This window comes from Oncorhynchus mykiss, chromosome 16 (genome assembly GCF_013265735.2).
Source record: "Oncorhynchus mykiss isolate Arlee chromosome 16, USDA_OmykA_1.1, whole genome shotgun sequence".
NCBI classification, from domain to species: domain Eukaryota; kingdom Metazoa; phylum Chordata; class Actinopteri; order Salmoniformes; family Salmonidae; genus Oncorhynchus; species Oncorhynchus mykiss.
In genome coordinates this window covers 18157053-18183959 of record NC_048580.1, presented here as the reverse complement: position 1 = coordinate 18183959, position 26907 = coordinate 18157053, and the positions used below count along the sequence as shown (strand labels likewise).

Below are 26907 nucleotides of genomic sequence, written 5' to 3'. Positions count from 1 at the left end.
TATATTTAGTTCTGTTTTGTAAAACTCAAATGAATCATTATGTGATCTTGCGAGACATTGATTTAGCTTTGATCTAACTTTACTAAACGAGCACCATTGTGAGAATTGATAATCTTCTATTTGTAATAATAATACTAGGCCTAAGTGATGAGAAGGACTGTTAGCCGTAGGCAACATATCTTGATGAGTGTTACTTTAAACGATTGGAGCGCCCTTCCTGGTGATGAAAGGACAGCGTCAGGATCGCTCAATGATAAAGAAGTTGAACCAACTTAGCCATTCGGTCAGTTCAGGAATAATTTTCAGTATTGCCTAATAGACCTACGACCACGTGGTATAGCTATTTGTACACTACAGCCTAATGTAAATACAAATACATTTAGCTTGATATCATTGCACTGTTTGCGAGGAGAGCTTTAGTTGCGAGTAGGCATTTGATTGTATTTTGTAGCCTAAACTACACTGTATCATAAATCAACTTTGATTTGATTAGCTTGAACACATGGTTACAATATTTTTTGTTTTTGTTTTTTATATATTTTTTCTTCTAAATGTAACCTTTTATTTAATTGGGCAAGTCAGTTAAGAACAAATTCTTATTTACAATGACAGCCTACCCTAATATACCCTATTACAGAATAAAAGAAAACAGAGGTCAACTATCAATTCATATAATTGATTTGCATAGATTAAACAGGCTATCAAGTCAATTGACCAAGTAGTGTACATAAATCATTACTACCTAGAATTGCAGGAATTTTATTTTCAAATAGCCATAAAATCAATCTTTTAGTGTAGTTTATTAACTCATCCTAAACTATAAACTAAATGTGCCTCCCGAGTGGCGCAGTGGTCACAACAGATCCTGGTTCGATCCCGGGCTGTGTTGCGACCGGGAGACCCATGAGGCGGCGCACAATTGGCCCAGCGATGTCCGGGTTAAGGGAGGGTTTGGCCAGCCGGGATGTCCTTGTCCCATCGCTCTCTAGCGACTCCTTGTGGTGGCCAGGCATATGCACTCTGACTTCGGTCGCCAGCTGTACAGTGTTTCCTCCGACACAATGGTGCGGCTGGCTTCCGGGTTTAAGCGAGCAGTGTGTCAAGAAACAGTGAGGCTTGGCAGGGGACGCATGGCTCTCGACTGTCGCCTGTCCCGAGTCCGTACAGGAGTTGCAGTGATGGGACAAGACTGTAACTACCAATTGGATATCATGAAATTGGGGAGAATTTTTTATATTTTTAAGAAACATATAATATCTGAAAATGTAGCTTCACGGCAGCGTGTTTTTTCAGTTTAGTTTGTAGCTAGCTACAGCTTGTTTGACCCGTTGTTAAAAACTATAACCTAAATGCATTATTGCGAAGCCTACAGTTCTTCATCGTCCTTGACAACACCAGAGAAGACAGGGAAGAAACCACCATTTACCTCTAGGCTGCTATACATATTGATTTGGTTTGTCTTTCTATCGTTTTCCATTGAATTTCAGTGGTAATTAAATATAATTTATATAAAATGTATCTGAATTAATTTTACAGAATTCGATTTACCAAAAGTGAGAGAGTATCACTCCATGCAGCACTACACCCCTGCCTATCAGGTCATTACTAGTTATTACCCCTGTTATCATTTCTACATTGGCCCAAGGATCAAAGCTCAGCTGTATAAATGCTTTATAACCCTCCTTATGACACACACATGATTGGCACACACCACTCGTAATAAAAACCCAGAAATAGGGCTGTTTATGGCCTTTTAGTGCTGAATATATTGCCCTTGACCCACTACATCTTCCCTGTAGCCATTTTAAAGGAGTAAAACTGTCGTTTTGTGTTATTTTAAGACAGAGAGTACAAGTCACGTTTATAAGCCCACAACTCTCCCAGTTCTGCCCTGCATGTAAGGAAATGCTACAGGCTGTATGGAGCTCCGACTAATGGGATAGCCAGAGCGGGTGGTATATGTGCGCTGCGGTGCTCGTGTTTGTATGGGCCATGGGAGGAGGCGTGCACCCCAGCACAGAGTATGTTGTGAGGAGCCTGTGGTCTGACCCAGCACTACACAGCATAAATACACAGCATAAATATCCAGGGCCAACGTAGTCTCTGTGCTAAATGGAGTTGTCGTATACTGCACATGAACATGTTGATATAAGACACTCCAACCATCTATAACCTTGTCCTAACACAGATGGGCCCTGTAAGGGACAGGCAACTGTAGGATCTGACCGAGTAATGACAGTTCTACCTAAATCGGTGTAAAATGGAGAACTTACAGGGATAGTGTAAGATTCTGGCCAGCGTACCTGTAGACTTCCAGTCGTTGTGCTAACGCATGTTAGCAATGGCTCGCGAAGCTGCCTTTAATTTCATTCATACTGCACGCGGAGAAATGGTATCCACGAGTTCATCTGACTCGGAGTAAGTAGAACAATACCAGAATGTCGTACTATCCCTTTAAGTCTTAACTCTCGTGTATCTACCTCACACTACTATATTCATCCCCGTCGTCCTCCATAGGCCACCTTATTGTTTATCTCCGTGGGTTAGTATCAGTTGATAGGAGCCCGGCGAGCCGTTAGTATCACTGAGAACATGTGTCGCCTCTCTCTCCAGGGTGAAAAACATGCTGCTGAAATCCAACTGTGTACTAGAGGCCTTCGGCAACGCCAAGACCAACCGCAACGACAACTCCAGCCGCTTCGGCAAGTACATGGACATCAACTTCGACTTCAAGGGAGATCCCATCGGGGGCCACATCAACAACTACCTGCTGGAGAAGGTAGGGGGCGCTAGAAAATACATGTTTTATTCCCGATGAGATCACCTGTATAAATAAAGATCAAATATATTTCTCTCTGAATCAACTAAACTAAATCTGTTTCTCTTACAGTCCAGAGTCATCTTCCAACAGGAGGGGGAGAGAAGCTTCCACTCTTTCTACCAGGTGTGTGTGAGCGTTTACGTGTGTGTTACACGCCAGACTGATGCCACCATAAGCTGGTATCCAGACCAGATGGGCCGTGGGTCTGTGACTGTGTTAATCATAAAGGCATGGTGATGTCATAGCTGTTACAGCCCCGTGCTGTCAGTTGAAAATATATATCCATCTTCTCACCCCATTATCTCCACTAATAAACCTCCATCTTTCTCACTCCATAAACTCCCGATTCTCAAGGGACTTCACCCTCCATTGGTCCGGTCTCGCTATCTAGATTATTATTTTCCTTTGCTCCATTTTACTGGGGAGTTACATATGACTAACGGCAACATTCAAATTAAATAGGGGGCGGCAGGTAGCTTAGCTGTTAAAAGCATTGAGCCAGTAACCAAAAGGTCACTAGTTCGAATCCCTGAGCCGGCAAGGTGAAAAATATGTCTGTGCCCTTGAGCAAGGCAATTAACCCTAATTACTCCTGTAAGTCGCTAAATGTAAGTGGTTTAGAATGTAAATACTGAACAGTCATAGGCATGTGTTGCTACTGACTCAGTCTCCATCTCTCTCATTCTCTATCCGTTCTCTTCAGATGGTTAAAGGAGGTCCTGAGTCTCTCTTGCGGTCCCTCCACGTCTCGAAGGACCCCACAGCCTTCAACTACATCAAAGTGGGAGGCCACATCAAGGTACTGTAGTTTACTACAGAACTATATCTAGTTTGAACCCTAATTTTGTATAAACACAAAAACAAGTTCTAGACAGAGAATGTCACTATCATGCTGTGTTTATTTGGTCACACTGTTTATTTTCCCAGGAATTAAGATACACAAGCCCAGCTATTAAAACATAGTTTAATTAAAGCAGGCATATCCGTTCTGCTGTCTCTGCACTTTAAGCTAAACGAGTAGGAACAAAACAATATTTTATAGCAACAAACAACGTGACGTCATGGAACAGAACAGAGCTAGGGTCCACACTGCTGAGGGGGTTTGTACATGGTCCCATTTTTATAGGAATAGTCCCCGACTGACACTCAGTGTTCTGTCTTGAAGACATTTGTGGTCATCTAGTGATTCCTACTGTATGACTTTGGCTGCTGGGAGAGGAAACATGTTAGGAATGAACTCGTCCTTGCCAAAGTGAGGAAGTGGTGTACTTGGCCAGTGTTACAGACGGACCCAAAGTAGATGCCAAGTAAATATCTTGACTAAATTCACGACACTAGCTGGAAGTTTTCCTTCAAAACTGACCAAATGTAACGTGATTTGTGTGAAACGAGGTGACAAATACTTTCCAATTGTTTTACTCCTCCATCTCCCTCCTTTCTCTCTCCCTGTCACAGTCGTCCATCGACGATGGTGGCGATTTCAAAGCAGTGGCAGACGCCATGAAGGTGATCGGCTTCACAGCAGATGAGCTCCAGACGGTTTACAAGGTCCTGGCCACTATCCTGCACCTGGTAATACCCCATGCTAACTCCTAACCCTATTGGCCTGCCAGCAGGGTTAGCATAGGTTCCATTGGAACAGGGTTAAATGTGCAGTGCCTTGTGAAAACCTACACACCCCTTGTACAGTCTTCACATTTTGCTGCTTTAAAATGTCATCTAAAAAGGGACTGACTACATTAGGTTGTTTTCCTATTTGATCTATACAACCTACTCCACATTCTAAAAATATATTACACATTTTGAAGAAATACAAAATGAGGATTGCGTATGTCTCCACAACCAAGAGTTACTGCCTGGTGGAAGCAGGTAATATATTACACACATTACAGCTGTGAATCATTTTGAATAAGATTCTACCAACCTTGCACAACATGCTGTATATGCATTGTTTTTGTCAAAATTGCTCAAGCTCAGAACATTTGGTTGGGAATTGTTGATGGACAGCAATATTTAAACCTTGTCTTAGATGTATTAAGTCATGAAAGAGGCCATTCCGACTGGACTATTTGCAAACAGGTTGTTAAATAATACTGCAAGACAACTCCGCAACGACACAATTTAAATTAAAAACTACAGATTTGGGTAAAATCCAAAACAACACAACGCAGAAGTGAAACCCTCTGTATTGTGGTGGCAGCATCATGTTATGGGTATGCTTGTCATCGGCAGGAACTGGGGAGTTTGTTAGTTAAAGGAAAACCTAACCCTGGGATGTAGTTTTATTTTGTAGCGAGACAATTACACACCTTTTTATCTAAAGACACACCAGAATGGCTTTCCGAGAGGTGTTACGTGTTCCTGTGTGGTCTAGCCTCATTCCTGACCTAAATTTGCATGAAAATCAGAGACGACCTTTGAATATTGCTGTCCATTAATGATTCTCAACCAAATTTCATGAGCATGACTGAGAAATTCGAAGAAAAACATATGTTGCCCTAAGAGTTGAGCAAAGTTGGTAGAATATTATTTGAAAATCATTCACAGCTGTAATGGCTGCCGAAGGAGCGTCCACCAAGTGTTTTTTATGTATTCATTTGGAAAATGTTCTAAATGTCATTCACTTTGTGAATGTCGAGTAGTTTGTGTAGATCTGTAGGAAAATAAATGAATGTAATCCTTTTTAGATGTATTTTTAAGGCAGCAAAATGTGACGACTGTGTAAAGGGTTTGTAGACTTTCACTAGGCACTGTATACTCAGCAATATGTCGTCATCATTTGAATGGAAACTGTCCAGCCATTTGTTTGTGCTATTCTCCTCCCCTTCTCTCCAATGCTATTACTCCACATAGTCTCTTTAGTTTACAGTTTTCTTCCTGTATTTACCTCCATGTGACCTCTCCCAGGGCAACCTGACGTTTGGTGTGGATGGTGACACAACACTGATTGAGAACTCCAAGGTGGTGGCGGTGATCGGGGACCTGCTGGCCACTAAGGAGGAGAATGTTGAGAAGGCCCTGCTCTACCGCACTGTGGCCACCGGCCGTGACGTCATTGACAAGCAACACACAGCCCAGGAGGCCAGCTACGGCCGGGACGCCTTGGCTAAGGTACGCTATATTAATCGATGCACAGTTAACTGTCAACATGCTGACTCTTCGCTAAGGTAGCTATCTAGCACGCTACACTACATTAGCCGCTTCGTTAACAGCAGCTATTGCCAACTCTCAACGATAATGCCAACTCTCAATGATAATGCCAACTCTCAAAAAGGGTTTGTGAAATGGGCCCAATGTTGATTTAGACGTGGTAGTGCTACCCGTTTTTTTAAGTAACCAGTGTAACATCTTATGAATGCTTCTGCGTAAAAGAGGAACCAATGTAGGTAGGCTGACTATGGATGCATTTCACTCTGCTTTCTGTCAATTGATTTTGGTCTACTGTTGTCTGCCTTGGTGTTGGGGCTTGTGACCAACAGGCTATGTACGAAAGAATGTTCTGTTGGATCGTGGGAAGGATCAATGATGTCATCGAAGTAAAAAACTATGATGCCAAAGTCCACGGGAAGAACACGGTCATCGGCGTGCTGGACATCTACGGCTTTGAGATCTTTCAGAACAACAGGTTATGAGCCGTGTCCGCTAGAAATACGTCAACATAGAATGTACTTCAGCATAGAACGTCTACTTGAGTTGGTCTCTTTTCTTATACATCAATATGAAATGTACTGGATTTATACAGATTTAGTGTCAATCTCTCTGTCATGACACTTAGTTGATTTGTATGTAACACAGCATAAAACATGTATGGTCTAGTTCAATTTAAACCAGGGTCACAGTCATTCACTCACCCTCTCCTTGTCTGTCTGTCTGTCAGCTTTGAACAGTTCTGTATTAACTACTGTAATGAGAAGCTGCAGCAGCTCTTCATTCAGCTGGTGCTGAGGCAGGAACAGGAAGAGTACCAGCGCGAGGGAATCCCCTGGAAACATGTAAGGCCGCATCTTGGTTCCACACCACTCATGTCTTGTATCGCCTACGGCAGCATTGTCACTTTGCCTCAAGTCATTCTCCTTCCCATTGAATATGACTACTAGGAGCGTCTTACTCCCTGTACTGGTTTTAGTTGTAATGATATACTGATCCTCCGTTTTCTCTCTGTACCTGGGCGTAGATTGACTTCTTCAACAACCAGATCATTGTGGACCTGGTGGAGCTGCAACACAAGGGCATCTTCTCTGTGCTGGACGAGGCCTGTATGAACGTGGGCAAAGTCACCGACAAGGTCTTCTTACAGGGACTCAACAGCAAGCTGGCCAATCACGCCCACTACACCAGCCGCAAGGTACGTTGGAAACAATAGGAAATCTTTGGCAATTCATTCATTTAATTTGTTATTAATTTCCAGTATTGACTAAATTGAAAGTGGAATTCACACCAACAATGTGGACACATGGAATTGATCACCCTAGGCATGATGCACCAATGGGTTTCTTCTTACCACATAGCGTGGTGTTAACTTTAGGACAACATTAGCGATTATAAAACATTCGTGATTTTAAAGGCTTGCTCCCGACCATTATAAAGTAATGCTAAAGTAATGCATCAACCAAGCCCAGTGATTTATTTATTTTCCACCTTTATTTAACTAGATAGGCCAGTTGAGAACAAGTTCTCATTTACAACTGCGACCTGGCCAAGATAAAGCAAGGCAGTGCGACAAAAACAACAACGGCGAGTTACACATGGGATAAACAAATGTACAGTCAATAATACAATAGAAAAATGTATATACAGTGTGTGCAAATGTAGTAAGATTAGGGTGGTAAGGAAATAAATAGGCCATAGTGGCGAAATAATTGCAATTTAGCATTAACACTGGAGTGATAGATGTGCAGATGATGATGTCCAAGTAGAGATACTGGGGTGCAAAAGAGCAAAAATAAATAACAATATGAGGTAGTTGGGTGGGCTATTTACAGATGGGCTGTGTACAGGTGCAGTGATCGGTAATCGGCTCTGACAGCTGATGCTTAAAGTTAGCTTCAGTGATTTATTTTTTTGCAATTTCGTTCCAGTCATTGGCAGCAGAGAACTGGAAGGAAAGGCAGCCAAAGGAGGAGTTGGCTTTGGGGATAACCAGTGAAATATACCTGCTGGCGCGCGTGCTACGGGTGGGTGTTGCTATGGTGACCAGTGAGCTGAGATAAGGCGGGGCTTTTCCTAGCAAAGACTTATAGATGACCTAGAGCCAGTGGGTTTGGCAACGAATATGATGCGAGGGCCAGCCAGGGCTTTGGTGACAAAACTGTTGGCACTGTGATAGACTACATCCAATTTGCTGAGTAGAGTGTTAGAAGCTATTTGTAAATGACATCGCGGAATGTCAAGTATCGGTAGGATGGTCAGTTTTACGAGGGTATGTTTGGCAGCATGAGTGAAGGAGGCTTTGTTGCGAAATAGGAAGCCAATTCTAGATTTAATTTTGGATTGGAGATGTTTAATGTGAGTCTGGAAGTAGAGGACAGTCTAACCAGAGACCTAGGTATTTGTAGTTGTCCACATAAGTCAGAGCCGTCCAGAGTAGTGATGCTAGGCGAGCGGGTGCGGGCAGCGATTGGTTGAAGAGCATGCATTTAGTTTTACTAGCATTTAAGAGCAGCTGGAGGCCACAGAAGGAGTGTTGTATGGTATTGAAGCTCGTCTGGAGGTTTGTTAACACAGTGTCCAAAGAAGGGTCAGATGTATATAGAATGGTGTTGTCTGTGTAGAGGCGAATCAGAGAATCACCCGCAGCAAGAGCGACATCATTGATATATACAGAGAAAAGAGTCGGCTTGAGAATTGAACCCTGTGGCACCCCATAGAGACTGCCAGAGGTCCGGACAACAGGCCCTCCGATTTGACACACTGAACTCTATCTGAGAAGTAGTTGGTGAACCAGGCGAGGCAGTCATTTGAGAAGCCAAGGCTATTGAGTCTGCCGATAAGAATGCGGTGATTGACAGAGTTGAAAGCCTTGGCCAGGTCGATGAATACGTATTTTTTTGATAGTGGTTATGATATCATTTAGAGACATTGAGCGTGGATGAGGTGCACCCATGACCAGCTCTGAAACCAGATTGCATAGCGGAGAAGGTACGGTGGGATTCGAAATGGTCGAAGACTTTAGAAAGGCAGGGCAGGATAGCTATAGATCTGTAGCAGTTTGGGTCTAGAATGTCTCCCCCTTTGAAGAGGGGGATGACCGTGGCAGATTTCCAATCTTTAGGGATCTCAGGCGATACGAAAGAGAAGTTGAACAGGCTAGTAATAGGGGTTGCAACAATTGCGGCGGATAATTTTAGAAAGAGCGGGTCCAGATTGTCTAGCCCAGCTGATTTGTAGGGGTCAATATTTTGCAGCTCTTTCTGAACATCAGCTATCTGGATTTGGGTGAAGGAGAAGTGGGGGGGGGGGGGGGTGGCTTGGGCAAGTTGCAACCATGAATTGGGCATGGTTATTTAAGATGGTGAGGAAAGCACTTTTAATGAATAACCTGGCATTCTCTGCTGACGGGATGAGGTCAATATCCTTCCACGATACCCGGGCCAGGTCTATTAGAAAGGCCTGCTCACTGAAGTGTTTTTGGGAGTGTTTGACAGTGATGAGGGGTGGTCGTTTGACCGCGGACCGATTACGGACGCAGGCAATGAGGCAGTGATTGCTGAGATCCTGGTTGAAGAGAGCAGAGTTGTATTTAGAGGGCAGGTTGGTCAGGATGATATGTATGAGGGTGACCGTGTTTACGGATTTAGGGTTGTACCTGGTAGGTTCCTTGATAATATGTGTGAGATGGAGGGCATCTAGCTTAGATTGTAGGATGGCTGGGGTGTTAAGAATATCCCAGTTTAGGTCACCTAACAGTACAAACTCTGAAGATAAATGGGGGCAATCAATTAACATTTGGTGTCCAGGGCACAGCTGGGGGCTGAGGGGGTACTATAACAAGCGGCAACAGTGAGAGACTTAATTCTGGAAAGGTGGATTTTTAAAAGTAGAAGCTTGATCTGTTTGGGTACAGACCTGGATAGCATGACAGAACTCTGCAGACTATCTATGGAGTAGATTGCAACTCCACCCCCTTTGGCGGTTCTATCTTGATGGAAAATGTTGTAGTTGGAGTTCTGCATTTTTGGTGGCTTTCCTAAGCCAGGATTCAGACACGGCTAGGACATCAGGGTTGGTGGAGTGTGCTAAAGCAGTGAATAAAACATACTTAGGGAGGAGGCTTCTGATGTTAACATGCATGAAACCAAGGCTGTTACGGTTACAAAAGTCAACAAATTAGAGCTCCTGGGGAATAGGTGTGGTACTGGGGGCCTGGGTTAACCTCTACATCACCAGAGGAACAGAGGAGGAGTAGTATTTTAAAACATAAGACGAGACATATACTGCATCATTTGGTACGTTTCAATTATCAGCTCCATCAAATCCTGTTTAAAGTCTAATTGGCATTAAAGTCATTGTACACCACCAGACTAAGATGAACTAATTGACCTGCACATCTGTTCCCCAGTGGCTCAGAAGGCTGCATTTTACAGGGTTGTATTTCCCTCAGTGGACCACAAGAGGGAGACAAGTGTCAGCCCAGCACTCGTTTCTCTATCTGACTCAACACTCTGCCCCCAGTGATGTCACTGGCAGCCAATGGGAGTCAATGGAGTTGGTGTCTCGCTGCGCTGGCATGGGTGTTAGAGGGAGGGAGAGAGGGAGAAGAGATAGAATCATAACAAGAGGAACAGATGGAGAGGAGGGGAGGCACAAGGTAAAGATAGAGGACCTATCCCTAACGGCCAGGTTGTTTTACCCTCAACTTCCTAGACTGTGTTATGTGTCATCACCATAGCTGTTTCTCTATGGCAGGGTTCCCCAATTGGCAGCCAGTTGATTTTATTTGCCCCGCAAAGTTTTCTTGTTTGTCATAAAAGACTGTAAATACACCAGCAAATCAGCTGGAAATCTGTTCCAAAGTATTCTCACGCATAGTAGAGACACATACACTCAACAGCCAGTTTATTAGGTACACCCACCCTGTTCATGAAGATTTATTGCTCCTTCAGACAGTGAGTAACGTGGCTGTGGCTTGCTATATAAAGCAGACAGACAGGCATCGAGGCATTCAGTTACTGTTCGATTGAACATTAGAATGGGCAAAACAAGTGACTTAAGCTACTTTGAGTGTGGTATGATCGTCAGTGCAAAGCACACCGGATCCAGTTTCTCAGAAATGGCTGCCCTTCTGGGCTTTTCATGCATCACAGTGTCTAGGCTAGGGTTTACAGAGAATGGTGCGACAAACAAAAAAACATCCAGCCGGTGGCAGTCCTGTGGGTGAAAACAGCTCATTGCTGAAAGAGGTCGAAGTAGAATGGCAAGAATTGTGCAAGCTAACAGGCGGGCCACGAAAATACAAATAATGGCGCAAAACGGCATCTCGGAGCGCACAACTCGTCAATCCTTGTAACGGATGGGCTATTGCAGTAGAACGACCACAATGGGTTCCACTCCTATCAGCTAAAAACAAGAAGAAGTGGCTCCAGTGGGCACGCAATCACCAACACTGGACACACAATCACCAACACTGGGGAGTGGGAAACACAATTGAGGAGTGGGAAAACATTGCCTGGTCCGAAGAATCCCGGTTACTGTTGCTTTATGCTGATGACAGTCAGTCAGGATTTGGCGTAAGCAACATGAGTCCATGGACCCATCCTTCCTGGTACAGGTTGGTGGCAGTGGTGTACGGGTGTCGGGAATGTTTTCCTGGCACTCGTTAAGGTCCTTTGATAACAATTGAGCAACGAACGTTTCCGACACATTGTAAAATCCATGCCCTGAAGAATTCGGTAGATAATACAAAGAAAAAAACATGTTTATTTTTAATTTTTTTCATCTTTGAAATGCAAGAGAATGGCTGTTATATGACTTACGAGTCTAGGCTCATTTTCGATTTTGACCAAAAGATGGCGGCAGTGTATCTGCAACATTTAAGACTGATCCAATGAACCATTGCATTACTTGTAACGGCAGATTTCCTCCTCTTCGTCTGAAGAGGAGTAAGGATCGGACCAAGATGCGGTGTGGTAAGTGTTCATGACGATTTTAATAACAAAAGCACTGAACACTCTGAAATACAAAAACAATAAACGCATATGTGAAATAACAAAACCAAAACAGTACCATGTGGTGAAAAACACAGACACGGAAACAAACACCCACAAACCAACAGTGAAACTCAGGCTACCTAAGTATGATTCTCAATCAGAGACAACTAACGACACCTGCCTCTGATTGAGAAACATACTAGGCCGAACACAGAAATAGAAAAACATAGAAACACAAAACATAGACTGCCTACCCCATCTCACGCCCTGACCATACTAAATAAAGACAAAACAAAGGAAAATAAAGGTCAGAACGTGACATTACTGTTCAAAATGTTGTATCAAGTCTGCCCAAATGTGCCTAATTGGTTTATTGATACATTTTCAAGTACATAACTGTGCACTCTCCTCAAACAATAGCTTGTTATTATTTCACTGTAATCACTACTGTAAATTGAACAGTGCAGTTAGATTAACAAGAATGTAAACTTTCTGCACATATAAGACATGTCTATGTCCTGGGAAATTATTTGGTTACTTACAACGTCATGCTAATCACATTAGCGCATGTTAGCTCAACCGTCCCACGGGGGACACACCAATCCTGTTGAGGAATGTGTGTTGGTGTACATGTGTTCCTGTGTGTGTGTGTGTGTGTGCGTGTGTGTGTGCGCGCACGCACACAGCCCTCTGCAGAGATAACACACCTAGTGCTAGGCTAATATCACGGCGCCGGAGAAGATGGCTGACATTTTACGTGCTCCTAACCGAATGTGGTTTTTTTTGCGTTGTTTGTAACTTATTTTTTTGCTTATTCTGCACATAATGTTGCTCCTACCGCTTCTAATGGCCGAAAAGAACTTCAGAACAGCGATTACTCACCACGAACTTGCAGAAGCAAGTTCTTCTGTTTTTTTTCCTCCTTTAACGAGTCCGAAGAGCCTGACATGAAGGACATACTGCTTTCCCGGGAACAGGCCCAAATCCCCGTCATTTGCGTGAAGAGAAAACAAAGAAAAAGAAGACGGGCTGCCTTCTGAGAATTCGTAGGCGATTGAATAAACCTTCACTGCCTTCCTTTCTACTAGCTAACATGCAATCATTGGAAAATAAAATCGACGACCTACAAGGAAGATTAAACTACCAACGGGACATTAAAAACTGTAATATATTATTCTTCACGGAGTTATCAACATACAGCTGGCTGGTTATACGCTGTATCGGCAGGATAGAACAGCGGCATCTGGTAAGACGAGGGGGCGGACTACGTATAATTATAAATATAGTCTCAAGGTTTTTCTCGCTTGACACAGAACCCAAACCGGCTGCGCGCGTGCACCATTGCGTGCGACATCGTGCATAAATGTATTTTGTCCCCCCACAGCAAACACGAACACGACACGCAGGTTAAAATATCAAAACAAACTCTGAACCAATTATATTAATTTGGGTCCAGGTTGAAAAGCATTAAACATTTATGGCAATTTAGCTAGCTAGCTTGCACTTGTTAGCTAATTTGTCCTATTTAGCTAGCTTGCTGTTGCTAGCTAATTTGTCCTGGAATATAAACATTGAGTTGTTATTTTACCTGAAATGCACAAGGTCCTCTACTCCACCAATTTATCCACACATAAAACGGTCAACCGAATCGTTTCTAGTCATCTCTCCTCCTTCCAGGCTTTATATTGCGATTGGCAACTTTCATAAATTACTTGCATTACCGCCACCGACCTATTTTGTTTTTCAGTCACCCACGTGGGTATAACCAATGAGGAGATGGCACGTGGGGACTTGCTTCTATAAACCAATGAGGAGATGGGAGAGGCGGACTTGCAGCGCGATCTGCGTCAGAAATAGAACTGACTTCTATTTTATCCTTTGGCAACGCAGACACTCGTTGGCGCTCGCGAGCAGTGTGGGTGCAACAATTTAATAATATAGATTTCTAAATTTATTCTGCAATGCTAGCGTACGTGACGCGAGCGGTGTAGTCAGCCAGCCTGTGAGGTAGAGTATCTCATGATAAGCTGTGGACCACACTATCTACAGTTTTCATCTGTATGTTTCGGAGCTTTCTACATACCACCTCAGACGGATGCTGGCACTAAGACCGCACTCAATGAGATGTATTCCACCATAAGCTAACAGGAAAACACTCGTCCAGAGGTGGCGCTCCTAGTGGCCAGGGACTTTAATGCAGGGAAACTTAAATCAATTTTACCAAAATTCTATCAGCATGTTAAATGTGCAACCAGAGGGGGAAAAAACTCTAGACCACCTTTACTCCACACACAGAGACTCATACAAAGCTCTCCCTTGCCCTCCATTTGGCAAATCTGACCATAATTCTATCCTCCTGATTACTGATTACAAGCAAAAATTAAAGCAGGAAGCACCAGTGACTTGGTCAATAAAAAAGTGGTGAGATGTAGCAGATGCTAAGCTATAGGACTGTTTTGCTAGCACAGACTGGAATATGTTCCGTGATTCTTCCTATGGCATTGAGGAGTACACCACATCAGTCATTGGCTTCATCAATAAGTGCATCGATGATGCCATCCCCACAGTGACCGTACGTACATACCCCAACCAGAAGCCATGGATACAGACAACATTCGCACTGAGCTAAAGGCTAGAGCTGCCGCTTTCAAGGAGTGGGACTCTAAACCGGAAGCTTATAAGAAATCCCGCTCTGCCCCCCGACGAACCATCAAACAGGCAAAGCGTCAATAAAGGACTAAGATCAAATCGAACTACACCGGCTCCGACTCTCGTCGGATGTGGCAGGGCTTGCAAACCATTACAGACTACAAAGGGAAGCACAGCCGAGAGCTGCCTTGTGACAAGCTTACCAGACGAGCTTGATTCGAGGCAAATAACACTGAAACATGCATGAGAGCACCAGCTGTTTCCGGACGACTGTGTGATCACGCTCTTCGCAGCTGATGTGAGTAAGACCTTTAAACAGGTGAACATTCACAAGGCCACAGGGACAGACGGATTACCAGGACGTGTGTTGCGAGCATTCACTGACCAACTGGCAAGTGTCTTTACTGACATGTTCAACCTCTCCCTGTCCAAGTCTGTAATACCAACATGTTTTCACTTATAATTCACTGTATCACAATTCCAGTGCGTCAGAAGTTAACATACACTAAGTTGACTGTGTCTTTAAACATCTTGGAAAATTCCAGAAAATTATGTTATTGCTTTAGAAGCTTCTGATAGGCTAATTGACATCATGTGAGTAAATTGGAGGTGAATCTGTGGATGTATTTCAAGGCCTGCCTTCAAACCCAGTGCCTCTTTGCTTGACATCATGGGAATATCAAAAGAAATCAGCCAAAATATTGTAGAGCTCCACAAGTCTGGTTTATCCTTGGGATTTCCAAACGCCTGAAAGTACCACGTTCATCTGTACAAACAATAGTACGCAAGTATAACACCATGGGACCACATAGGCGTCATACTGCTCAGGAAGGAGATGCGTTCTGTCTCCTAGAGATTAACGTACTTTGGTGCGAAAAGTGCAAATCAATCCCAGAACAACAGCAAAGGACCCTGTGAAGATGCTGGAGGAAACAGGTACAAAAGTATCTATATCCACAGTAAAACAAGTCCTATATTGACATAACCTGAAAGGCCGTTCAGCAAGGAAGAAGCCACGGCTGCAAAACCGCAATAAAAAGCCAGACTACGGTTTGCAACTGCACATGGGGACAAAGACCGTACTTTTTGGAGAAATGTCCTCTGGTCTGATGAAACAAAAATAGAACTGTTTGGCCATAATGTCCATCATTATGTTTGGAGGAAAAAGGCGAGGCTTGCAAGCTGAAGAACACCATCCCAACCGTGAATTACGGGGGTGGCAGCATCATGTTATGGGGGTGCTTTGCTTCAGGAGGGACTGGTGCACTTCACAAAATAGATGGCATTGTGACGAAGGAAAATTATGTGGATATTTTTAAGCAACATCTCAAGACATCAGTCAGGAAGTTAAGGCTTGGTTGCAAATGGGTCTTCCAAATGGACAATAACCCCAAGCATACTTCCAAAGTTGTGGCAAAATGGCAAAGTTGTGGCAAAAAAGGACAACAAAGTCAAGGTATTGGAGTAGCCATCACAAAGCCCTGGCCTCAATCCGATAGAAAATTTGTGGGCAGAACTGAAAAAGCGTGTGCGAGCAAGGAGCCTACAAACCTGACTCAGTTACACCAGCTTTGTCAGGAGGAATGGGCCAAAATTCACCCAACTTATTCTGGGAAGCTTGTGGAAGGCTACCCGAAACGTTTGACCCAAGTTAAACAATTTAAAGGCAATGCTACCATATACTAATTGAGTGTATGGAAACTTCTGACCCACTGAGAATGTGATGAAAGAAATAAAGTCTGAAATAAATGATTCTCTCTACTATTATTCTGACATTTCACATTCTTAAAATAAAGTGCTGATCCTAACTGACCTAAGACAGGGAATTTGTATTAGCATTAAATGGCAGGAATTGTGAAAAACTGAGTTTAAATGTATTTGGCTAAGGTGTATGTCAACTTCCGACTTCAACTGTCCATATTACTTCAATTACCTTGGCTATCTGGTGCTCCTGCACATTGACTCTGTACCTGTACTCCCTGTATATAGTCTCGCTATTGTTATTTTACTGCTGCTCTTTAATTATTCGTTCCTTCTATTTCTTATTCTTATTTTTTAAACTGCATTGTTGGTTAGGGGCTTATAAGTCAGCATTTCACTGTTAGGTCTGCACCTGTTGTATTCGGCGCGTGAGACAAATAACATTTTGTTTTATTTGGTGTGTGCTCGAATACACGGTCCCCATAGACTCCAGTGGAGAAGATTTGGTATTTTATTAGGATCCCCATTAGCTGTTGCAAAAGCAGCAGCTACTCTTCCTGGGGTCCACACAAAACAGGAAACATGACGTAATACAGAACATGAATAGAGAAGAACAGCTCAAGGACAGAACTACATACATGAAACAATAAAAAAAAAGCATAGAATGAGAGAGAAAGGTAGTTTAGAATGTTACATGATTGTGTGCATGTGGATGTCTTTTTCCGTAGAGTTGTTATGCTATCATCCATGGTCTGGGTAGACATAGTAAAAATGCTTGACTCTCATTGTTATCAGGAGGGGGAAAAAAACTCTAAGACTACTTTTAAAAGTGGTAATTATTGCAAAAGCATACGTGAAAATGCTCTAAGGCTGATCCCTGGTGCATTGGAGGGATAAATTTTTACTTTCACGCTTCACGCCCCATACTCTACAAGCAGCTCTGCTTGAAAAGTTTAGACATGTTCACGGCTGCCAGGTTCAGTGGGCTCAGACTCTGCAGACTTGAAAGACCTCGGGCGGTTTTTTAACATTGCAGTTTTTGTTGGAGATCTTCTCAAGTGAGTGTGAGAATTGTGGTGTGTGGCAGAGGGAGTGGGGTGATGTGTGGCAGAGGGAGTGGGGGGATGTGTGGCAGAGGGAGTGGGGGGATGTGTGGCAGAGGGAGTGGGGTGATGTGTGACAGAGGGAGTGGGGTGATGTGTGGCAGACGGAGTGGGGTGATGTGTGGCAGACGGAGTGGGGTGATGTGTGGCAGACGGAGTGGGAGGATGTGTGACAGACGGAGTCGGGGGATGTGTGACAGAGGGAGTGGGGTGATGTGTGACAGAGGGAGTGGGGGGATGTGTGACAGAGGGAGTGGGGGGATGTGTGGCAGAGGGAGTGGGGGATTTGTTACAGAGGGACTGGGGGATTTGTTACAGAGGGACTGGGGGATTTGTTACAGAGGGAGTGGGGGATGTGTTACAGAGGGAGTGGGGGGATGTGTTACAGAGGGAGTGGGGGGATGTGTTACAGAGGGAGTGGGGGATGTGTTACAGAGGGAGTGGGGGATGTGTTACAGAGGGAGTGGGGGATGTGTTACAGAGGGAGTGGGGGATGTGTGGCAGAGGGAGTGGGGGATTTGTTACAGAGGGAGTGGGGGATTTGTTACAGAGGGAGTGGGGGATGTGTTACAGAGGGAGTGGGGGATGTGTGACAGAGGGTGTGGGGGGATGTGTGGCAGAGGGAGTGGGGGGATGTGTGGCAGAGGGAGTGGGGGGATGTGTTACAGAGGGAGTGGGGGATGTGTTATGGAGGGAGTGGGGGGATGTGTTACAGAGGGAGAAGGGTGTGGCAGAGGGAGTGGGGGGATGTGTGACAGAGGGAGTGGGGGGATGTGTGACAGAGGGAGTGGGGATGTGTAGAAAGATGAGGGAGGGGGGTGAGAAAGGCTATCAAGTGAGGTAGCGAGGGATGTGGGGGGGGGGGGGGGGGGTGTAAGAAAGAGGGAGAGAGCGAGAGAAGCAGTGCTATAATAGTGGATTAGCCTGTTATAAGATCTGCACTGTCTGTCAGCACTAATGTTGTCACCCTATTTTTTATGAAGAAGACCTAGAGCTGCTAGACACCAAGCTTCTCTCTGTTCCCCTGACTGACTGTCACCCCGTAAACACTCTGACACACACACACACACACACACACACACACACACACACACACACACACACACACACACACTGTTCCACCCTTTGGCAAAGACCTCACGCTCCAGATCAGAGAGAAAGTGGAAACGAAGAAGTGTCTTGATCAGTGGCGGTGTCTGCAGGCGCATTTTGGCTTTTGGAGACTTGTTATGTTGTCTAATGAAAATATCCCTTTTTAAATATCCCTGTATTTGGTTTTCAGTCTTGTCAGGGCTGTTTATGTATACATCAAGGGGTGGTTGGAGCTGGGTTGTTGTTAACACAGACCTCTTGCTTAGATAAAACTACTGGATGTAATTGATATAATGGGACTATGATGGGCAAGGACGTTTAGGTGGATGTTTTTTTGCCTCTGTAGTGTGATCATGGCATCCCTCTTGTGGTTACTTCCTCTTTGTGGTGTGCCAGGAGTGGTTACTTCCTCTTTGTGGTGTTCCAGGAGTGGTTACTTCCTCTTTGTGGTGTTCCAGGAGTGGTTACTTCCTCTTTGTGGTGTGCCAGGAGTGGTTACTTCCTCTTTGTGGTGTTTCAGGAGTGGTTACTTCCTCTTTGTGGTGTTTCAGGAGTGGTTACTTCCTCTTTGTGGTGTTCCAGGAGTGGTTACTTCCTCTTTGTGGTGTGCCAGGAGTGGTTACTTCCTCTTTGTGGTGTTTCAGGAGTGGTTACTTCCTCTTTGTGGTGTTCCAGGAGTGGTTACTTCCTCTTTGTGGTTTTCCAGGAGTGGTTACTTCCTCTTTGTGGTGTGCCAGGAGTGGTTACTTCCTCTTTGTGGTGTGCCAGGAATGGTTACTTCCTCTTTGTGGTGTGCCAGGAATGGTTACTTCCTCTTTGTGGTGTTCCAGGAGTGGTTACTTCCTCTTTGTGGTGTTCCAGGAGTGGTTACTTCCTCTTTGTGGTGTTCCAGGAGTGGTTACTTCCTCTTTGTGTTGTGCCAGGAGTGGTTACTTCCTCTTTGTGGTGTGCCAGGAGTGGTTACTTCCTCTTTGTGGTGTTCAAGGAGTGGTTACTTCCTCTTTGTGGTGTTCCAGGAGTGGTTACTTCCTCTTTGTGGTGTTCCAGGAGTGGTTACTTCCTCTTTGTGGTGTTCCAGGAGTGGTTACTTCCTCTTTGTGGTGTGCCAGGATCAAATCATATCAAATGTATTTATATAGCCCTTCGTACATCAGCTGATATCTCAAAGTGCTGTACAGAAACCCAGCCTAAAACCCCAAACAGCAAGCAATGCAGGTGTAGAAGCACGGTGGCTAGGAAAACTCCCTAGAAAGGCCAAAACCTAGGAAGAACCCTAGAGAGGAACCAGGAGTGGTTACTTCCTCTTTGTGGTGTTCCAGGAGTGGTTACTTCCTCTTTGTGGTGTTCTAGGAGTGGTTACTTCCTATTTGTGGTGTTCCAGGAGTGGTTACTTCCTCTTTGTGGTGTGCCAGGAGTGGTTACTTCCTCTTTGTGGTGTGCCAGGAGTGGTTACTTCCTCTTTGTGGTGTTCCAGGAGTGGTTGCTTCCTCTTTGTGGTGTTCCAGGAGTGGTTACTTCCTCTTTGTGGTGTGCCAGGTGTGGTTACTTCCTCTTTGTGGTGTTCCAGGAGTGGTTACTTCCTCTTTGTGGTGTGCCAGGGTCAAATCATATCAAATGTATTTATATAGCCCTTCGTACATCAGCTGATATCTCAAAGTGCTGTACAGAAACCCAGCCTAAAACCCCAAACAGCAAGCAATGCAGGTGTAGAAGCACGGTGGCTAGGAAAACTCCCTAGAAAGGCCAAAACCTAGGAAGAACCCTAGAGAGGAACCAGGAGTGGTTACTTCCTCTTTGTGGTGTTCCAGGAGTGGTTACTTCCTCTTTGTGGTGTTCCAGGAGTGGTTACTTCCTCTTTGTGGTGTGCCAGGAGTGGTTACTTCCTCTTTGTGGTGTGCCAGGAGTGGTTACTTCCTCTTTGTGGTGTTCCAGGAGTGGTTACTTCCTCTTTGTGGTGTGCCAGGATCAAATCATATCAAATGTATTTATATAGCCCTTCGTACATCAGCTGATATCTCAAAGTGCTGTACAGAAACCCAGCCTAAAACCCCAAACAGCAAGCAATGCAGGTGTAGAAGCACGGTGGCTAGGAAACCTCCCTAGAAAGGCCAAAACCTAGGAAGAACCCTAGAGAGGAACCAGGAGTGGTTACTTCCTCTTTGTGGTGTTCCAGGAATGGTTACTTCCTCTTTGTGGTGTTCTAGGAGTGGTTACTTCCTCTTTGTGGTGTTCCAGGAGTGGTTACTTCCTCTTTGTGGTGTTCCAGGAGTGGTTACTTCCTCTTTGTGGTGTGCCATGAGTGGTTACTTCCTCTTTGTGGTGTTCCAGGAGTGGTTACTTCCTCTTTGTGGTGTTCCAGGAGTGGTTACTTCCTCTTTGTGGTGTGCCATGAGTGGTTACTTCCTCTTTGTGGTGTTCCAGGAGTGGTTACTTCCTCTTTGTGGTGTTCCAGGAGTGGTTACTTCCTCTTTGTGGTGTGCCAGGAGTGGTTACTTCCTCTTTGTGGTGTGCCAGGAGTGGTTACTTCCTCTTTGTGGTGTGCCAGGAGTGGTTACTTCCTCTTTGTGGTGTTCCAGGAGTGGTTACTTCCTCTTTGTGGTGTGCCAGGAGTGGTTACTTCCTCTTTGTGGTGTGCCAGGAGTGGTTACTTCCTCTTTGTGGTGTTCCAGGAGTGGTTACTTCCTCTTTGTGGTGTGCCAGGAGTGGTTACTTCCTCTTTGTGGTGTGCCAGGAGTGGTTACTTCCTCTTTGTGGTGTTCCAGGAGTGGTTACTTCCTATTTGTGGTGTTCCAGGAGTGGTTACTTCCTCTTTGTGGTGTGCCAGGAGTGGTTACTTCCTCTTTGTGGTGTTCCAGGAGTGGTTACTTCCTCTTTGTGGTGTTCCAGGAGTGGTTACTTCCTCTTTGTGGTGTGCCAGGGTCAAATCATATCAAATGTATTTATATAGCCCTTCGTACATCAGCTGATATCTCAAAGTGCTGTACAGAAACCCAGCCTAAAACCCCAAACAGCAAGCAATGCAGGTGTAGAAGCACGGTGGCTAGGAAAACTCCCTAGAAAGGCCAAAACCTAGGAAGAACCCTAGAGAGGAACCAGGAGTGGTTACTTCCTCTTTGTGGTGTTCCAGGAGTGGTTACTTCCTCTTTGTGGTGTTCCAGGAGTGGTTACTTCCTCTTTGTGGTGTGCCAGGAGTGGTTACTTCCTCTTTGTGGTGTGCCAGGAGTGGTTACTTCCTCTTTGTGGTGTTCCAGGAGTGGTGACTTCCTCTTTGTGGTGTGCCAGGATCAAATCATATCAAATGTATTTATATAGCCCTTCGTACATCAGCTGATATCTCAAAGTGCTGTACAGAAACCCAGCCTAAAACCCCAAACAGCAAGCAATGCAGGTGTAGAAGCACGGTGGCTAGGAAACCTCCCTAGAAAGGCCAAAACCTAGGAAGAACCCTAGAGAGGAACCAGGAGTGGTTACTTCCTCTTTGTGGTGTTCCAGGAATGGTTACTTCCTCTTTGTGGTGTTCTAGGAGTGGTTACTTCCTCTTTGTGGTGTTCCAGGAGTGGTTACTTCCTCTTTGTGGTGTTCCAGGAGTGGTTACTTCCTCTTTGTGGTGTGCCATGAGTGGTTACTTCCTCTTTGTGGTGTTCCAGGAGTGGTTACTTCCTCTTTGTGGTGTTCCAGGAGTGGTTACTTCCTCTTTGTGGTGTGCCATGAGTGGTTACTTCCTCTTTGTGGTGTTCCAGGAGTGGTTACTTCCTCTTTGTGGTGTTCCAGGAGTGGTTACTTCCTCTTTGTGGTGTGCCAGGAGTGGTTACTTCCTCTTTGTGGTGTGCCAGGAGTGGTTACTTCCTCTTTGTGGTGTGCCAGGAGTGGTTACTTCCTCTTTGTGGTGTTCCAGGAGTGGTTACTTCCTCTTTGTGGTGTGCCAGGAGTGGTTACTTCCTCTTTGTGGTGTGCCAGGAGTGGTTACTTCCTCTTTGTGGTGTTCCAGGAGTGGTTACTTCCTCTTTGTGGTGTGCCAGGAGTGGTTACTTCCTCTTTGTGGTGTGCCAGGAGTGGTTACTTCCTCTTTGTGGTGTTCCAGGAGTGGTTACTTCCTATTTGTGGTGTTCCAGGAGTGGTTACTTCCTCTTTGTGGTGTGCCAGGAGTGGTTACTTCCTCTTTGTGGTGTTCCAGGAGTGGTTACTTCCTCTTTGTGGTGTTCCAGGAGTGGTTACTTCCTCTTTGTGGTGTTCCAGGAGTGGTTACTTCCTCTTTGTGGTGTTCCAGGAGTGGTTACTTCCTCTTTGTGGTGTTCCAGGAGTGGTTACTTCCTCTTTGTGGTGTTCCAGGAGTGGTTACTTCCTCTTTGTGGTGTTCCAGGAGTGGTTACTTACTGACAACTGTATAATAGAACTTTGAAGAAGTTTTAAACGGACTGCAGTTGTTCTAGCTATATAAAGTTTTGGGAAACGTTTCCCTGCTTCTCCTCGTACTTGCTGATGTCGATACTTAGCTTGGCTGATGTGGTACACAGCGAGGGATAGCTGGTCTGGACAGGAGTCTGTTGTTAGTGCAGTATTCGCGAAGAAGGGGTTGAAATAATTCCAACAGTTGTATTGGAAGGGGGCGGCGCTCTGGGGGCTGTGTTTGGCTGTCCATGTGGCTGTTTGAGTGAGAAAGACACAGTGGAGACCCAATCAGTAAAAAGCACTACCCCTTGATTATGAACACACAGTGCCGACAACGTCAAAATAGCCTTTCCAGACTCTGAAGTAACGAGGGCTTCAAGTTAGGTGTCAGCCAGACTAATTGATACCATCCTCAAATTTCGAATCTCCCAATTTTGTCACGTTCTGACCTTAGTTCCTTTCTTATGTCTTTGTTTTAGTTTGGTCAGGGCGTGAGTTAGGGTGGGTAGTCTATGTTCCTTTTTCTATTTTGTGGTTTTGTGTTTGGCCTGGTATGGTTCTCAATCAGAGGCAGGTGTCGTTCGTTGTCTCTGATTGAGAATCATACTTAGGTAGCCTTTTCCCACCTGTGTTTGGTGGGTGATTATTTTTCCGTGTCAGTGTTTGTTCCACACGGGACTGTGTCGGTTCTCATTTATTTCTCTTGTTCCTTTTGTTTTCTGTGTCCAGTGATATTTCATTCAAATATATATCATGAATACAAACCACGCTGCGCTTTGGTCCTCCTCTCCTTCCACCGAAGACTACCGTTACAAGTTTACTCTCCGCCTTCTCTTGTACACTTTGTGAAGTCGTACCCCCGTAATACCCTGTCTTTGTATATGCTAGGAATTCATTCTTTTTAGGGGCTACTTTTCTACATCACTAAGGGAATTAACATGGTCCACACAGTCCAACACAGTCGCACAACAACACCTCTTCCCCTCTCGTGAGGATGAAAAGATTTGGCATGTTCCTCAAAAAGTTACACAGCGGCACCATTGAGAGCATCTTCACTGGCTGCATCGTCGCTTGGTATGGCAACTGGCGGTGTTTGAGGCCCTACAAAATTGTCAGTCTCAAACCACCCACGTCATAGACTGTTCTCTCAGCTTGCCGCAGTCTGGAACCAACAGGACCCTGAGCAGCTTCTGCCATAAGACGGCTAAATAGTTAAACAAGTAGCTACTCCGACTATCTGCATTTGACCCCATTTTGTGCTAACTATTCTGACTCATCACATACATTGCTGCTACTGCTTATTATCTATTGTGTTGCCTAGTTACTTTACCTATATGTACATATCTACCTCAATTACCTTGTACCCCTGCACATCGACTCGGTACTGGTACCCTGTGTATATAGCCACGTTATCGTTACAAATTCTCTATTTATTATTTTTCTATGTTTCTCTCTGCATTGTTGGGAAGGGGTGTAAGTAAGCATTTCACTGTTTGTCTACACATGTTTTTTACGAAGCATGTGACAAATACAATTTTATTTGACACACACACTACCTCTCCCTCATCCCCCCCTCTCTCTTCTATCCACCCTCTGATTCTGCTCTTTGCAGTCTCTTTTCAGATGCAGCATAGGATGCTGTGTGTGTGTGTGTGTGTGTGTGTGTGTGTGTCAGTCAGAGGCAGCGGCAGGCCGTCGTTAAGTGATTACCCTAGCATACACCATGTGATGCTAATAGCATGGGCCTGCTGTTCTAGGCTGTAGGGTGTTTACAACACAAGCACTGGAGGCACTGGAGGCAGGAAGGAAGGATGTCTAGAGTGCTCTCCTTCACGTCTGGGAGAAAGCGAGAAAGCTTCGCAAGTTCTCCGGTTCCAGCGCAATGTCTTTTTTACCTCTCAATGCATCATACTCTTGATATCACGTTTGAACTAGTCCTAGAAGTGGGTGCCTAGTTTATCCACGGAGAGGCCAAAACATTAGGAACAATAGGAACTCTTTCCATGACAGACTGACCAGGTGAATCCAGGTGAAAGCTATGATCCCTTATTGATGTCACCTGTTAAATCCACTTCAATCAGGGGAGGAGACAGGTTAAAGATGGATTTTTAAGCCTTGAGACAATTGAGTATGGATTGTGTATGTGTGTCATTCAGAGGGTGAACGGTCAAGATAGAAGATTTAAATGTCTTTGAATGGGGTATGGTAGTAGGTGCCAGGCGCACCGGTTTGTGTCAAGAACTTCAACGCTGCTGGGTTTTTCACGCTCTACAGTTTCCCGTGTGTATCAAGAATGGTCCACCACCCAAAGGACATCCAGCCAACTTGACACAACTGTGGGAAGCATTGAAGTCAACATGGGCCAGTATCCCTGTGGAACACTTTCAACACCTTGTAGAGTCCATGTCCTGACAAATGGAGGCTGTTTTGAGGGCAAAATGGTATTGCTACTCAATATTAGGAAGGTGTTCCCAATGTTTGGTACACTCAGTGTATGTCTGACTCTGTTTTTTATAAAGTAATCATCTGCCGGTTTGGAGTCTAGAGAGGTTATGTAGTGAGAGAGTAAATACCATGACAGCTGCACCGTCCATCTCCCTGTGTCCTGATTGGCTCCTGTGGTGAGTGATTGACCGGTTTGGAGCCAGTCAGTCGGCCCGCCTGGCGTGTTTACCCGACAGGTGCCAGCTTAGTCAGCGGGGGGGGGGGGGGGGTGAACAGGATGGCGGTGGAGGTGGCAGAGGAGAGGAGAGATGCTGGAGATGCGAGAGATGCGAGATTTGGGCAGGAGGACGAGGGACAGCAGGTGTTGGGGTGATCAGAAGGTGTCTCTGCCATAAAGCTGTTCACCCATTTACACACCAGGCTATCGCCTTATTGTGATTACAAATGCATGAGGCCAGTTTCTCTGAGTTGTACAGATATGAATGGCCTACATGCTCACGTACTATTTCAATACGAGAACGTTCGGTGCTTTTGTGTACAGGTGCAGCGTCGTTCTCCAAGGAATGAATGTGGAACTAAAAGATGCAAAAGGCAAGGGAACTTATTCCAATGATTACAGTCTGTGTACACATGACTGTGTAAATAGGCACAATATACTTGTTCAAAACCTGTTTTGGATCCACCTGATGTGTTATATGTTCTATGTGTCCTACCTGTGAAGAACCCAATATCCCCCCCCTGCCCATAACACTACCTCCGTCTTCTCTCTCCTTTCTGTTCCAGTCGAAGATGTTCTGCTGTATCCCCTCTCGCTTCAGGCTTATTTCTTTCTCGCTCTGTCTCCCCTCATACCCTCTTTGTTCCACCTCGCGTATCTCTGTCCTTTTCTCACCCCCTTTACTTTCCATTGTTTTGTCCCCCTCTCTCTTTATTTTCTACCTCTATCGAAACCTTCTGTTGTATCTCCCTTGCACGGCATCCCCCCCTCTTTATCATCTGATATACAGTAGGCGTTAGGCTGGATAAAGAGTGACAGAGAGAGAGAGAGAGAGAGAGGTGGTAATAGTATAGCTGGCAGTGTGCGTGGAGGGGGACTTATTGTGATAGATGAGGACAAGGTGGCTTCCAGCAGCCTCCGTCTGTCTGTCTGGCTAGATGGCTGTATGTCCAGCTGCCAGGTTGGCTGGCTGGCGGTACTGGCCTGTAAAGAGCACGGGGCCCTTCATGGATCAATTCCCTATCACAGCTCCACTGAAGTATTTCTGCTATGGAAAACATGTTACATTTTCAATGCTTTGAATAGGAACTTGAATGCGGTCACACAGAGATGTGTATACTTTCCTTCACAGTTTGCTGCCTGTGAGTTGTTCTCTCGTTAACAACATCCTCACTCCCATCTACAGGGACTTTCTCTTCTTCCATTGGTGTGTGTGAGCTCTCCGCTCGATGACTCAGGCTCTATACTCTCTCTGCTTGATAACTCAGGCTCTCTATTCTCTCTCTACTCGATGACTCAGGATCTCTATTCTTTCGCCGCTCGATGACTAAGGCACTCAGGCTC

The 26907-nt window shown here is 45.0% G+C and overlaps 1 protein-coding gene across 2 annotated transcripts in view; it reads left to right on the top strand.

Annotated features, from left to right (window-relative positions):
- myo1d (myosin 1D) overlaps window positions 1-26907 on the top strand; it is a 123957-nt gene that overhangs the window by 38956 nt on the left and 58094 nt on the right. For both annotated transcript variants that reach the window (XR_005036457.1, XM_036946371.1), the window contains exons 4-11: window positions 2614-2779; window positions 2891-2944; window positions 3525-3620; window positions 4277-4393; window positions 5729-5932; window positions 6301-6446; window positions 6699-6813; window positions 6996-7166. Coding sequence is in view for 1 of the 2 variants with exons in the window: in XM_036946371.1 (XP_036802266.1) it covers window positions 2614-2779; window positions 2891-2944; window positions 3525-3620; window positions 4277-4393; window positions 5729-5932; window positions 6301-6446; window positions 6699-6813; window positions 6996-7166 (1069 nt within the window). In the remaining variant the exon portion in view is untranslated. The remainder of the gene's footprint in view (window positions 1-2613; window positions 2780-2890; window positions 2945-3524; window positions 3621-4276; window positions 4394-5728; window positions 5933-6300; window positions 6447-6698; window positions 6814-6995; window positions 7167-26907) is intronic.